Source organism: Odontesthes bonariensis, chromosome 18, assembly GCF_027942865.1.
Source record: "Odontesthes bonariensis isolate fOdoBon6 chromosome 18, fOdoBon6.hap1, whole genome shotgun sequence".
Lineage (NCBI taxonomy): Eukaryota > Metazoa > Chordata > Actinopteri > Atheriniformes > Atherinopsidae > Odontesthes > Odontesthes bonariensis.
The window spans coordinates 11,148,756-11,164,301 of NC_134523.1; the positions used below are offsets into that span (position 1 = coordinate 11,148,756).

The 15,546-nt window shown below is 38.5% G+C and overlaps 1 protein-coding gene across 1 annotated transcript in view; it reads right to left on the reverse strand.

Moving 5' to 3' along the window:
• The window catches only part of gabbr2 (gamma-aminobutyric acid (GABA) B receptor, 2), a 179,393-nt gene that overhangs the window by 81,978 nt on the left and 81,869 nt on the right, over positions 1–15,546 (reverse strand). Inside the window, exons 3-4 of the mRNA XM_075449751.1 lie at positions 14,165–14,335; positions 3,274–3,375 (exon numbers count right to left, since the gene is read on the reverse strand). Coding sequence (XP_075305866.1) covers positions 3,274–3,375; positions 14,165–14,335 — 273 coding nt within the window. The remainder of the gene's footprint in view (positions 1–3,273; positions 3,376–14,164; positions 14,336–15,546) is intronic.

The following is a 15,546-nucleotide window of genomic DNA, read 5'->3' on the forward strand; positions in this document are numbered from 1 at the left end:
CTGTAGTTGTAGGCAAGGGCATGAGTGGTGAGTGTGTTACTGCATTACAGATGGACTGGGGCACTACAGGGCCCCAAATTACCCTCATTGCTCAGGCTTTTATGTAACTGTAGCAATTACTGTTCTAAAAGAGGGTAGTATTGAGGGCATCCTTGACAGCTTTATTCACGACAGGGTTATTTGTAACTTTATAATGATGATTAATATGTTATAGTGGGTTGAGAAAATGTTGTACCTCACATGTCCAATCGGGCACTTTTAAGGCTTATTAAACACACACACCTATAATCCTGCAATAATGATGATCTTTTATTAGCCGGTGGGAAATGGTATTTGAGACTTGTTGCTTTGGAAAACTATGCCACCCTTCATCTACCAGTGATGATTACTGTGTGGTGAGGAGACATGATCAAACACTTACTCTTGCAGGAAAGGATTTATTTGCATGTCTGAGCACTAATTGCTATAGGGGAGCTCAATGTTATGAAAACAAATTCTGCATCATTGTTTTATAAGTCTCTGAAGTAATAAGAGCATGCACAAAAACATACTTTGGTGAACTAGGGCATGTACATTGGTCCTTTGAGCCAATGTAAAATTGTCTTACTTTTCACTGGCTGCAGTGTGATTCTGCAATTCCATGCTATTTGGGGATTTAGTTGAGCAGAGGTGCTTTATCAGTTTCAACTGTATCAATAACAGACTTTTATGAAATGGGAAAAAACTTATAATGACATTATGAGTGCAAACCATTTATCTAGGTGATTCTCTTGGTCTAAAGGCCCATAGGACAGGCTTAAACGCTCAGAAAATGTTTGCTACAAAGGTTTTATTATCACATTATGTGTCAGTTTTATGGCCATACGGTTCCTACAGAACAGGACATAGAGGCTGTAAATATGAGTGCTTCCCTTTACACCAATGATGCATTTAAATAATACACTGATAAAGAGGCCTCGAAATGCAATTATATTTCAAAATGTGATATTTCCAGATGAATGTTAGAATTATGTATTCGGAGTTCAGTCTGCCACGCAAAAGCTGCGGTATCAGCGAAAGAGAAACCTTATGTGAAAAGAAAAATTAACCCTCCTGTTCCGTCATACTTAGATAAATAATTAAGTCATAATAAATAATAAAGTGTTTTGGTCTCAATTTAGATTTCAGAACATTTCTTTTATTTCTTTTTTTATTTTTTTTCATGTAGCCCTCCATTGAACGCAAGCTGCCTAAACCGGCCCTGAGCCACACAAAAAAAAATGTTTGGCAACTTTGATATTTCAAGTTCAAACTGATGAGGAATCATCAATGAGAAGAATTTGGGTATGTGTGTTGGTCTCAAATGTAAGCCTGCTTTTGTTTTTTGATGCTTTTTTTGTCCGCCTGTCCAGGGAACTTGAGACAGAGAACAAGCGAGAAAGAATGAAAAAGGCAAACAGTGACAGAGAAATGGCAGCTACAATGCCCTGCAGCAGCGTAGCCTGTCTGCTTTTTAAATATTTCAGCTGGAATAACACAGATGTGAGTGCTCTATTTGTGGATCACACAGTGACGCCAAAGCCCCGATATATGTATACGCACATCTGTGCTATGCCCAAAAAGGGAGAAAAAATAAATCACAATATCTTTCTTTGTCACCTTCTACCTCACCATGTCATGTAGCTGTCACTGATACAGCGTACATCTGTTGTACGATGAGTTGGAAACAGACTTTCTTTTAATGTCAGAGGCCCCCACCCATCTCATCCAAACACCCTGAAAAAATTTTGAGGCAACACCGTGATTTGCATATTTAGAGTTGATCCAAGAAGGGTGAAGTCAGCTTAAAATGTCGTGTCCCAACATGCACAGTACAGTACACGTATATTTTAGAAAAAACAGCTTATCTCCCAGTTCCTTCTGTATCTCACTGTCTATTCATTTCTCTTCCCTGTTTTCTTTAACCTGCTTGATCTTTTGTACATCATGATTCCACCAATTTATCAGAGGAGAAAAATACATTTCTCCCACTCCGCTCACTGTGCTTCCAGCATCTTTTTTTTCTCACCAAGCTATTTCTGCTATTTTGTGCTAAAAATACAAGCTCAACTCTTTAAATAAGACCACTGTATGTTACCAGTTAGCTATCAAGTACAAGTTTACATTACATTACATTGTTTTGACACTGCATTCAGAGTTGAATTGGTTCTCCTGAAGGCATCACATTACAGATTAAATATTTACATGAGTACATTGTGAAAATTAATTAAATTAGTTGTGAAAAAAGGGCAATGCTTAATCACTTCCCCTTTGGCCAATATCACAGCTTGTGGGAATACTTTTTGTATCGTTTTATACCAACAATGTTAACTTACTTTAGATATCCTTTTTACTTCAAATGAATGAACCATATCCAAAACCTTTGACTGCAAAAGAAATTTAGGAAGAGACATCGGAGGTAAATCTCTCTGCAGAATCCTCACAAACAAAATTGAGCATCATAAACTTACCAATGACCATCTAAACAAATGTCTCTTTGCGCTGAAATAAATTTAATGTAAAAAACATGTCTCCAGCAACGTAGGGATGTGTGTTTTGGGGTCATGTTACAGCTACCCGCAAATTCTGTAAATTAACATAAAACTGTCTTTAAACATGCTGACGGTAAAAGGAGAATGCTGTCTACAACAGAACAGTGATTCTAAATACTGTGCATGTCAAACAATGGACTACATCAAAAGAACATTTAAAATAGCCCTCACAAAGCTCGGACCTAAATGTAATTGAAAGTCTGTAGAAAAACTACAAAAGAATCTTAACAAATTGGAAGGTTTTCGCAGGGTCAGAAATCCCAAATCAACAAATGGAAGCTACAGAAAGTAATTACAAGATTTGATGCTGGCCAAAAGGAATATGAAACAAAGCTCCCTTTTTATTTTTTTCTTTAACGTGAAACTGCAGAAGTGATATTGTAAAGTGAATTTATTTTATCTATTAGGGACATTTGTCAGGCCATCTTCTGCTTGCTTAGCTGTTTGTGTTTACAGAAAACTTGACAAGGGGAGCCCAAATGCATTCTTGAGACTCTAAATGTAACTTTATGGCAATACTTGTAACCAATTTATTCAGGCTTAATATCTCTGTAAAATGTACAATTATATAATAATTAACAATTTGTGTATTTGTGCATATGTGCATATGTATGTACATACTTAATTTAACGTCAAACACCACATGCTCCTTTTTTAACTTTAGAGAGAGTTGTTAAGTGCCCACCCAAGCTGCTTCACTTACCTTAAGTTTCTTTACATTAACACAGGGGTCATTGGAGAAACTTTCTGTATCAGCGATCTGAATGTCAGCTTTCTCCAGCTCACTAGTTAGATCGTTCCTCACCTGAAAAAGCAGAAGAAGGGAAAGAGGGGGTAAGAGAGGAGAAAAAAGAAGGAGAAGATACTTGAGCATAGCTGATTGGCCACTCCAAGGTAGAAGCAGGGACCTTAGAAAATAGATGGATGTAGCCACATGATGGCCAGCATCTTTGGTTTTCATATTCACACACAAACACCAAAGAATGTCTAAAACAACACATGTGAAGAATTAAACCCCAAATTTCTCTCAACGTTCACACATGAATTTCACAGTGGGTGTTCTCCACTAGATACTGTCTGTGTTGCCATGAGGGAAATACATATATCTGGATATATTCACAATATCTAAGAGTGAGTTAAAAGCAACACACAATTCAGCAGAACAAAAAAAAAGCATCAAACAGCAACGCTTGTCAGAAAGCCATCTTGTTTGCTGTAAATGCTCTGGAGGATTACCTGTTCCTTGCATACATGGTCTCGCTTGCTCATTTACTGGATTTCTTACGGCACTATGTAACTGGCTGTGAAATGGAAGCAAGATGTCCGAAGCAAATACTGCGGAACTCTGTGTTCTCACATGCAGCCCACCTGAACATGTCTAAAAAATGATAAGTCCACATTTTATATGGTCAGTCGATGCCAGGTGGCGTCGAACTGTGTCGCGTATTCATGGAAACGAGGTGGTATCGAATTACCTGCATGAGTGACTGCTCCTGCGCAAGAGGTTAAGGGTCAGAAAGCAAAGGTCTGGCTCATAGGTTACTATATTTAAAGATATTAGTTATCCTATAGTAATCATGAAACAAAACAGTTGATTCTAGATAAGTTGCATCTCTTGTTTGTCATTCGGACAGCAAGTGGACTGTTAAACTGAACAGAATTAATTAGATATGGCGTTTCAGTAATCAGGTATAGCAGCAAACCGGGATGTATTTTACCAAGTATGCTGGTGAGAAAGATGCATTATCTAAGCCATGGACAGATTCAGGAAAGAAACTATGACGTTACATTAAGGTCTCACCTTGCAAATAGCAAACAAGTTCAATTTAGGATTATAGTCAGATTTTTAATCCAGCTGAAATTAGCCACTTTCGTAGTTTAAGATTTTTGCAACTTTCGTCCAAGATTTTGTCTCTTGGTTGGAAGGAAAATGGGAAATACAGAAAATAAATATGTTATCAAAAAGACTCAACATAATAACCATTGGGTTTAGAAGAGGCGTGTTAAGAAAAGAGAAATACTATCTTAACATAGCTCCATTATAATCAAATGCAGTATGAGACTTGCCTTTGTTGCCCTATTCAAAATACACTCAATACTTAAACCTGTCCAACCTCCAGACCCTCTAAATGAGAATACAGAGCACATATAGCACATACTTTTACATTATTCTGTACACTGTATTCCAAAGCAAAATAGGGGGGAAAAAAAGGGAAGTACAATGTTCTGAAATTGTGTTTATATGTTGTACCTTAAACTGTAAATAGAGAGACAGCTGCTTAAAATTTCAAAGTCTCGAAAATGTACTAGTGAAGTTATCTTGGTTTGACTCATTCAGTTCAATGGGGACTTCTAATTTTCACATTATATACAGGGTGCATGTGTCATAGGTATATACATCTGTTATTCACAAAATAAGACAGGAAAAACTAAATGTGTACTCTAAAATGATTTTAGTAGTTTATCTTGGCTGGATGATGTACATACTGCACTAACTGCAGCGGCTGTATGCCTGCTTTGATGTATTGATTCAGTGGAAGTGCTAGTAATGCGATCAAGGGGAGGAGGAAGGAGTAGGTGTCCCATTGGGATTGCAAGCTCGAGGTGGTTTATCATCCCAGCCAAACACACGTGATTCATCACGATTTGTCCCTCTAACATGCCTCCTTTGCACACAATAAGATATTTTGAGTAGTCCTAGCAGGAAACCACAAGTGTAGCTAATAACATTAACGTTGGCTCCGCTCCACTAAATTAAGCTGTGAAGCAATCTTTCACAACACTCACTTTTGATACAGGTACACCAACATACAATGCAGCTGTTCTTAATACCATCAGTTACACCTAAGAAGACGTGAAAATGTATGCAATGAGAGGGTGATGACATCTCTTCCCCTCTCTGACTACCATTCTCTTCGGCCATGCCCTGCAGCTATCACCAGTCCTTCCTCTCTCCCCAAAAAGCATGCCACTTGGGACATGCTGAGAGATCAGAAGGGGTTTGTTCTCAAATGTGCATGCCAAGCACAGTTGGCAGTGACAACACAGAACAGCTAACAGATGAAGGTCGTGCATGGTTGCTCTATATTTGTGTGCACTGATATACGTGCAAATTCATGTGTTCTGAATTGGTTCAACTATGTATTGGCTGGTGCCTTTGAAATTTAAAGAACACACACAAACACATCACTATTCATGAACAAACCTGTTTCTATAGATTTTGTAGTTGTTGGTGGCTCAGCAGTTTCCTTAAAGTCATATGATGAATAAATGTTTATCCTGAATTCAAATTCTAACCCTTCTCAAGGAAAAACTTCCAGTAGAGGTTTAGAGATACATAAAATGCCACAGAGTGACATTCAGGCAGTGAGGGGAAAGTGGATTATTGTGACTGAATTCTTTAGGCACCTATGTTTGTGCAGCTGAAACCATTTTAGATTTAAGCTCACAAAAAACTCATAATTCTCTGCCATAAGAAACTATAAGTTTCCCCTTTTCATAATAAACTGGTAGGTTGTCATCAGATTGGTATGAGGATATAAAATAATTTGCTCCATCACAACACAACATCTACATTACCACTGATACTTCTGTTAACATTCATCATTGTTACCGTTTTATTGTGTTGTCAAATAAGGTTGTCACCAACAAAATAAATAAATAAATAAATAATTTTAAAAAAAATCAATAGGTCTCAGCAACCTGAACTTTATTTCATTCATGTCTCTAGGTGTCTGCTATCATAATCGCCTGCTCCTCTCGTGCCCTGGAGGGAGTTCTAAATCACTCTGAACATCACTCACTCCTGTACAAACATTTCCTCTAATGTACTGCTCGCTGAGCTGAAACAACAGGAAGACCAGAGTGGATCAATACGACCTGGTTTTGCTCTTGAGTAACAGCTGGCTTGGTGGTCTAGACAAGGTAAAATGTCCTGTTTGATTGTTTTGAGGGTTGATCTAAAACGCTTGGTTGCTGCAGTGCTAAAAGGGAAGCGAGCTGGTTAGCCCAGTGTTTCAAAGATTTTCAAGAAGCAACACACAGGTGGATGGACAATTAGAAAACATTCACATTCAGACACGACATGCAGAAATGCAAACGCTATGTTGTACAGCAAAAACTCTATCACAACACACCCAACGACACAGAGTCTGAGACACAAATACATTTCCTCCAGGAATAAATCCCTGATCACAAAGGGATTTTTACTTTTGTGTTTCTTTCACAGAGACGAAAAAGGACTAACACATCTGTGCTGTGCTGGACTGTGTGGGTTAAACAGAGCGAGAGAGACAGCGGGGACAGATGGATTGAGAGCTGGTAGGAGGGAAAGAAGTGAGCAGCTTTCCTGCAAAAAACAAAAAACATCCACAATTGTTTGGGGTAACCTAGGAATGCCCCGGCAGCGAATACAGAAGAGAAATAATCCTACTGCCCTTCTGAGCGTGTGTGCTTGTACACACAAACTCATCTATGTAAATACACAGTCACACATGCACTCATGAAAGACAAAATGAGTGTCAGATGAACAAGTAAGGATATCAAGCATTGTGATGAAAAGACTAGATTAGCAAATCTGCAAACACGCATAAATCAACTTTAGATGCGTTTGTGCTTCCAGACTGTGCACGCTGCCCTGTTGATGGCTGAGGTCCAGTGAAATTCATCCTTATCGTTCTTTCCTTCTTATCGGGTGGTCTTCAGCCTTAATGTAATGTCATCTATATTCTATAATCGATATATTCTCATGCAATTTCACAAATCTGCCAATGCGATGGGCCTCGTCACACTGCCTTGTAAATCACCATGAAATCCCACAGTTCAGACAATAATGACATTCCAGTGCTTATTCAAACTAGCATGACAAATAGTTGCCGAAAAAGCTTCCTCTCGTGACCTTACACTTCCTGTACAAAGGCATAAATGAGTAATTCTGGAGAGGGGTTTATACAACATCGCATGGTTATTTATACTGAACAACAGCTGGTTGCTAAGAAAAAACAGTGATATGCTGAGTTCATTTTAGAGCAAGTTGTCAGTGAGTAGAAGTGAGTAGAAGACAGTGAGGCACTGTGACAGAGTGGGTGCTGACACAGTAACTTCTGCTACATCTATCAGCAATCATAGTGTAATTAAACAATTTAGCGTAGAGGGAACAAGGCAGAGGACTGAGACCTAATCCTGCTCTCAGTCAGGTCTGTCATCTGACTGACTGATGACTGCTGCTTTGTTCCTGGGTTAGCCTCGTTTGTCCGGCAATTTCAATAATGTTGATTGCTGTGGGTGCTTGTGTGTCATGTGAACAGGCATCCCGATACTTGCAAATAAATACCCTTTTCACTTTTTTTATTTATTTATTATTTTTTATCCCTGACAGCAATGTAACGCAAATGCCCCACTAACAAAACATCACTGCCCACCCATAAACAAGGTACATGTGTGTTTAAGTGTGTGCTCCAGTGTTGCCTATAAATAGAAATGACGAGCTGGTTTTAGTTTACAGGTTATATTCCCAGGGGACACCGCACTGTAGGGTGTGTGTGTGTGTGTGTGTAATGTGCAAGCCACTGACTGAATCCTTAACACGTATTACATAACAATAACCTTGTGAGCATTCTCCCTGGGAAATGGCAGAGGGAAAAACACAGATGTAGATGTAGTTGACATTACAACACCATTGATAGTAGAGTCATTATGCAGATTTAAGTACTCTGTATAGACTGCATATTTACATATAACATTCAGTACTGTACTTTTCTGTCTATCGGCGATGCTCTCTCACAGTAAGCACATTTAGATGAGAGAGGTAAAAATTAATCACTGTGTTAATATTACCAAAACCGGGCATTTAAAATGGAAGCAAAGATGGTAGTACAGTACAGGCAAAATCGTAAGGAACTAAAATTCTCTAAACTGGACTGAGACACCGAATTAATGAAGTGTATGTGTGCGCTCAACTACAGTATACTTGGGGCGGTCTGTGGCGTAGTGGGTACAGCAGACGCTCCATGTACAGAGGCTATAGTCCTTGTGCAGCTGACCCCGGTTCGAACCCCGCATCGGATGGCCCTTTGCTGCGTGTTATTTCTGTCTCTCTTCACTGTCCTATAATAAAGGCATAAAAATATTTTTAAAAAAAAAACTACGGTATACTTAAATGGGCCCAAGTGCTCCACAGATGTCTTTATAAAGTTCCATCTTTTTGTAAAAACAGTAAATCGTAACTCTATATGAATACAACTTAATTTCCTATCAAGCTGCTGACCCCCCCCCCCCCCCCCCCCCGTTTCTTCTAACAGAATGCTAAGAAAAAAAAGCAGCACACTAGATTCAAGAAACCTAAAGAAAAGGTCAGTGCAGTGATGATTACATGCATGATGATCTCTCACAAAGAAAGTTAGGATCAGTAGAATGTCTGAACATTTACCCTCCTATGCATGTATACGAGTACACGGATGGTGTATCAGTTAAATGGTTGGTTCGGGTTATAACCACAGCTCAACTCTACTGTGCATGTGAACAACAAACCTCCATGTGATCGCCATGTAAATCCCACAATTTATACTATTCAGACCATAATGTCAGTGCAGTGGTCCTAAAGATTTCCAAATAAACAAAAAAAAAAACAGGATGCACTGAACATAACAGAGGATTGCATGAATCATAAAGTGTGGATGTAATGCTTGCATATTTGTAAATCAGGATTAGAGGCCAATCTCACGGCAGGTTGATTGAATCGGGCTGTCTGTCTTCCTTGCGTCCTAAGCCCCCTTGGTGCTTTCCGGAAGAGTGTGATAAAGGGATTTGGTCTCCCTGAGATTTGCAGTGAGACTTCTTATACACATCCCCATCTCAACATCCCACCCCCGTAGCTACCGAGCAGGTTGTTTTCAACCAGAGCTTAGAGGCAAGAGCTCACAATATGTTTCTAAAATGTATGCTTTAAATACCCCTGACATGTTTCCCTTTTATAAAATGACACACTGCTGATATGATTTTTTGTGTTATTAGTTATTATCGTTATTTTTACTAATATTTGTCTTTCTCTGTAGCTTCCATTTCAGTTTAACGTGACTTTAAACATTTAATATCTTGAAATGAAGGTTTGGATCAGTGCTATTCATCCTCTTTCTCCCAGTAGAAAGAAGATGCAAGCTACTTATAATAAGTGAACAGATATTCCAGGGTAATGCAAACTTCCAAAATATGGACACTAACTTTAAGTTATATCTTACCTCTGAAAAAAAAAGAGAGAAAGTGACAAGTGCTGTGTAAACACATAAAGTTCCTTTACTTTATTTTTCTTTTACAGATTACTTCTCCCAGAACTTGTAATTCAAAGTGGATTCTGTATGCTGCTTATTCAGTGGCAGAGGGAAGTTAAACTACAGGACAGACGGAATGTAGTGAATGTTAAAAAAGCTAAAGCACCTCTCTTTTAAGACGTGACACTGAGCACATCTCTGGCATAACAAATTTTCAATTTACAACTCCACCATTTTTGATCTTAAATATTGATATTGATACTCTCTTCGAGGTCTTATTTAAGGCAGGCAATCAAACAAGGTTCTAGTTATTCAGAACAGCTACAGGCCAAGTGAACGATGGCAGTGGATTGGGGAACATGAAGTGTCATAATATATTGTATTTTTAGAACCCATAATATCCGGCCTTTTTGCACATCTCAACTGGCATTTTGGACAGCTTCTCCATCTCTCTGTATCCATCTACACGACTGGAGAACTTCTTGTTTCCTCTTTAGATTATGTAGCATTAAGGTTTGTACTCTGGATGGGTCACTCCAAAACAATTAGCCGTCTCAGCTGAAGCTTCAACAACGTCTCAGTCAACAGTGCATTTAATTCGATTAATTGCCACTCATTCAAATTATGTTGGCACAACCTGAATGATAATTGTTAGAATTGCCAATGTTTAATGCAGTTTGTTCCCCCCAGCCTCTGCAGCAACATAAAATAAAAGCAATTAGAATAGATTTTTCTTTTTTTATGACAGTGAGGCATCAACTTTTACCTTCACACAAGGCACATTTTTCTTCTATTGAAGGGTGGAATGGGAAAGGCAAAGCTAGGAATAAATTAACTTATTCATTGCTGAGGGACGGGAACTGCAATACCCATGTAATAAACCAGGTCTTACAGGGCTAACCAACACTAACTTTAACAATATCCATACAGCACAAAAACCCACGTAAACAGTGCTGGATCTTGAGAGAACTGAATAAATGGTGGGTTAAACAACACTATCTATGAATTAAGAGAATTCTCCTGCCACTGTGCACACAGACTTTGACTTTGAAACCTCATACGTGCAATCTGCAGAGCTGGACCTTCAGGGCAAGCAGGGCCTTCTCTAGTGACCCAGAGATGCTGATTATCAGAAAGTCAAACATATATAATTTACATGTATTTTTACATTTGCAAATTTCACTATCAAATCAAATCAAATCAAATTTATTTATATAGCACATTTCATGTACAAACAGTTCAAAGTGCTTTACATAAAATAAAAGCATTGCAGCAGGGAGTGCAAGAAGCATTAAAAATACATAAAAGAATATAAAAAGAAACAAATAAAATCATTTAAATGAATTTAAAAACAGGCAACAGTCTAGATAAGTTAAAAGATATTTCATGCATAGACACATGAGAACAGAAATGTCTTTAACCTGGATTTAAAAATGTCTACATTTGGTGAAAGTTTAATCTCCACTGGCAGTTTGTTCCACTTGTTAGCAGCATAACAGCTAAATGCTGCTTCTCCATGTTTAGTCTGGACTCTGGACTGGACCAGCTGACCTGAGTCCTTGGATCTAAGAGCTCTGGTAGGTTTATATTCTCTGAACATATCACAGATGTATTTTGGGCCTAAACCGTTCTGGGATTTGTAAACCATCAGCAGGCTTTTAAAATCTATTCTGTAACTGACTGGAAGCCAGTGTAAAGATATTAAAACTGGTGTGATGTGTTCAGATCTCTTAGTCCGGGTTAAAACTCTAGCAGCAGCGTTCTGGATGAGCTGCAGATGTTTAATGCTCTTTTTGGGAAGTCCAGTTAAAAGAGCGTTACAGTAATCGAGTCTACTGGAGATGAATGCATGGATGAGTTTCTCCTGGTCTTTTTGGGAGAGGAAACCTTTAATTATGTTGATATTTCTGAGATGGTAAAAAGCTGCCTTGGTGACAGCTTTGATGTGGCTGCTGAAAGTCAGATCTGAGTCTATCAACACTCCGAGGTTACGAACCTGGTCAGTGATTTTAAGGTTCCGAGTCTCAAGATATTTACCAACGCTGACCCTCTTCTCTTTGCTACCAAACAGAATGATCTCAGTTTTGTCTTCATTTAATTGTAGAAAATTCTCTCTCATCCAGGTGTTTACTTCCTCCAGACACTGACACAGTAAGTCTGCTGGGCTGCAGTCGTCCGGTGACAGAGACACATAAAGTTGTGTATCGTCTGCATAACTGTGATAATTGATGTTAAAGTTCTGCAATATCTGACCCAAAGGGAGCATATACAAGTTAAACAGAAGAGGTCCAAGAATTGACCCCTGGGGGACTCCACAAGTCATGGCCACTCGCTCAGATTCATAGCTGCCAATTGTAACAAAATAACTAATTAAATTTTATTTTCTCCGTTGACGGTGTTTCATTGCCGCTCTCCTGGCGGTTTCACTGCCTCCAGTGCAGCAACACTAAATCACAAGGTTTTTGTCCAATCAGATTTTTTGCTGTCTCCAGTTGGAAAAATCCTCAAATAAATCCCCTCTGCTATGGAAACAAATGAAGATGACGAAGTTGAAAGTCATATTTTGACGAATCATTTTTCAAGTTTGTCATATATTTTGTCACATATTATTTGGCAAGCCAAGTTATTGTTTGTTGCATGTGACTGCCATGCTGTCCATCCTACTATAATGTTGTGGAGGAGATTTATAGACAGACTTCATTTTGGTGCTGGGTGTGTTAACAGATATTTATTATCACAATTATTTTGGTTTGGTTTGTCATTAGCAGGATAAATGATGTTGACATTCAGTGATCTGGCTTTAACCTTGTGCATACGTAGTGGAATGTGCATTTAAGCTCAGGAGGCTGGCTGCAAACTGTGGGGAAGCCGCTTGGTTGTATTCTATAGGTTTTCCTTGCTAGTATAAGTAAATCAACTGGTTGATGTGAATTTGCTCTTATTTCTTTGGTGGTGACACTGATTGTCAAATATGTGTTGTTTGGAATGCATCATCCTGTCTAACAACATTATGGAGTTATAGCCCTTGTGTCATGGTTAAGTTATTCAGTGCTACTTTAATTGCAGGAGGGCAGGACTGACAACCTGGATGTAAAATGCATGGCCTGCCACTGGAACTTATTAAACTAGGAAGTAATCAAGCAAGATGAAGTGTGGGTTGAATCCCTACCGAATACATCCCTACTAGATCGTAAAAACTGTCAAGACACAAAAACTGAGAATAGAAAAAACATTTAACTTCAGTTGGAATAAATCTTTACGTAGGTGGATTCTTGTGTGGGGTTATTAGCACCTTGATTTCTTGAGGTCACGTGTGTCTTGGACCAAACCAGCCCATCATATGAATTGATAAGGATGTTCAGGCGACATGTGGGACCTTCTTGTAACATGTTAGCACAACATTAATCAAGGTGCAAATTGTGGAAAAACCACCAGGAGAAGGATGTCAGCACTGAATTGTACTGTCTGTAGAAAACAGGTGATGTTGAAGGCCATCACTTCTGTTCAACGCGTCATTCCATTGTGACAAGGATGACATTCTTCAATTCTAACCATCTACTCCTCTTTGCCCATAATGTGTTCAAGATTACCAAAAAAGATACGCACCTGGCTTATGTTGCACAAAGACTAAGGTCTGACCTGATAATCTGGACCTGCTGTGCTAAGGAAAGCATTTGCAGAGCGGTTATTTAGTCTTCCCCGACAGACTGTGCACTCCTCACTACACTGGACTGCTTCCTGAGTCAGACAGTTTTCGTCTAGGGGCTTCGGTGGGGTATTGTTGTGTCTGCTGTTGGTTTAATTTCTTTATCCTCAAGTCTTTAGGATTACCATGACATGGATGACTGAATCTACACAGACATCTTTTAGTTAGAAGCAGGAAACAAACAGCAGCACTTCATCCTCAGGGTTATCTGTGGTGAGGTCATTGGATAAAAATAATGTTGAATATAACTTTAAAATAGAAAACACACTGTGGTCTCCTATGTTTTTCTCAACCTAAAGGGACGATGTTTATCGTACTAAAGTTGTTTGAACAACAGTGCTGGGGTCTTGCGTACAATATTCCAAGTCCAAAAAAAAAAAAAATCTTTAGCACGTCAAATTTTTTCATTATTTTTACAAACACCCAATTTCCCTACTGATGTCAATATTGTTGCCATTGATTATGTAAGAAAAAGAACGGCGCTTATCTCTTGAGTGAAAACTGTGGGAAGTAGTATCTGCATTCTATTTTTTTTTCCATAGTATATATATATATATATATTCCTTCAGGGTCAACTTAGCTCTAAATGCAGCGCATTTAAAGAATGAAAATGAAGAACTGACCTCAGAGAACCTCTGAACGTCCTGTGTGAGAGTCCCCACACGGCTCCAGTTGTAGAAGTTGAGAAACTTGACAACAGCTGGGTTCACAGCATTGTCAGATGGGACAGTGCGGAAGAAGTTGGGGTACTTTTTCCTGTCTGCCAGAACTGGGGTTGTCGCTGCAAATGACAGCTGTAATGAAAGAAAATAAAGAAACACAGTTAGACTAGAACACTTCTGTTCAGGGTAAATACAAGTCGTAAAAGTCCTGGTTAAACTTGTTAAAAGTACTGCTTTAACTTGTAGTTTTGGTGTTTTTGGACGTACTGGTACATAATGTGTTAAAGAACAGGACTGCCCTCGCTTTGTTGCTTCATTAGTTCAGGGATTAAACCATGCAAATCCGTCTGGGACAAACATGTACAGACATTCATTGTAAGTGTAAGAATAAATTAACGCTTTCATTTTAGTTCAAATGTCAGCAAACACCACCTTTATAGTGTAAATAGATCTGTAAACATTTGGAGAAATAGATGACCTATGGACCCATGTATGTGTGGCCTTTCAAGCTGCTTTTGTGAGTGTGTGAGACTGGTATTATGCAGTATAGGTTTATGGATCCCTGTTCATGTGCGTTTGTGTATGTTCTGATGGCAATAGGAAAATGAGCTGAACACTTTGATTCATAACTTGGTTGGTAAGTTAAAAGCATTTCTGCTCTTCACATGTAAATACTTAAATTCCTCAGATTCCTGAGATATACACATACACACTCTAAAACAAGCATAAATTGTGCTGAAACTAAAACACTAATTGCCTTTTTGCAGACACATATTACTCAGCTCAACTGCTGCAACCTAAGCAAATTTAAAGCACATCTTCTGTAAATCAATTCAAGTCCACGGCATTTTTTTTTTACTGCAAGTATGTTTTTTTCAGAGGCTTAAACAAGCTAATGAACTGAAAATTTTAGGCAGTATCGAGGCATAAATCTTCCCTGAATACAAACTGACAAGGTCTGCAAATGCTATTGCACTTCATAGTAGCCACTCAAAAACATATAAAGCCTCCTCTCTGTACAAAACACAGAAAAGTCACCAACCATACGTGTCTACACTCATTTTCAAAGATTATTCAACCATTTAAGATTAGTTTTTACAAGTCTGAGCAATTTAACAATCGGCATCGTTTAATTTAACTCTACATTTATCCCGAGTAAGTCAGCTTACTGACTAAAATCCGATTTTTATATTTGCAGAATCACAACACTATAGCAATGTTATTTTAGAAATCTTTTTTTTTTAAAAAAAAAGGTACACACACCTTCAAGAAACATGAAAGAGAAACAGAAATAGCACTCAGAGCAGATGTTTGAAAGATACTCAGTGTTCAGTCATTAGCAG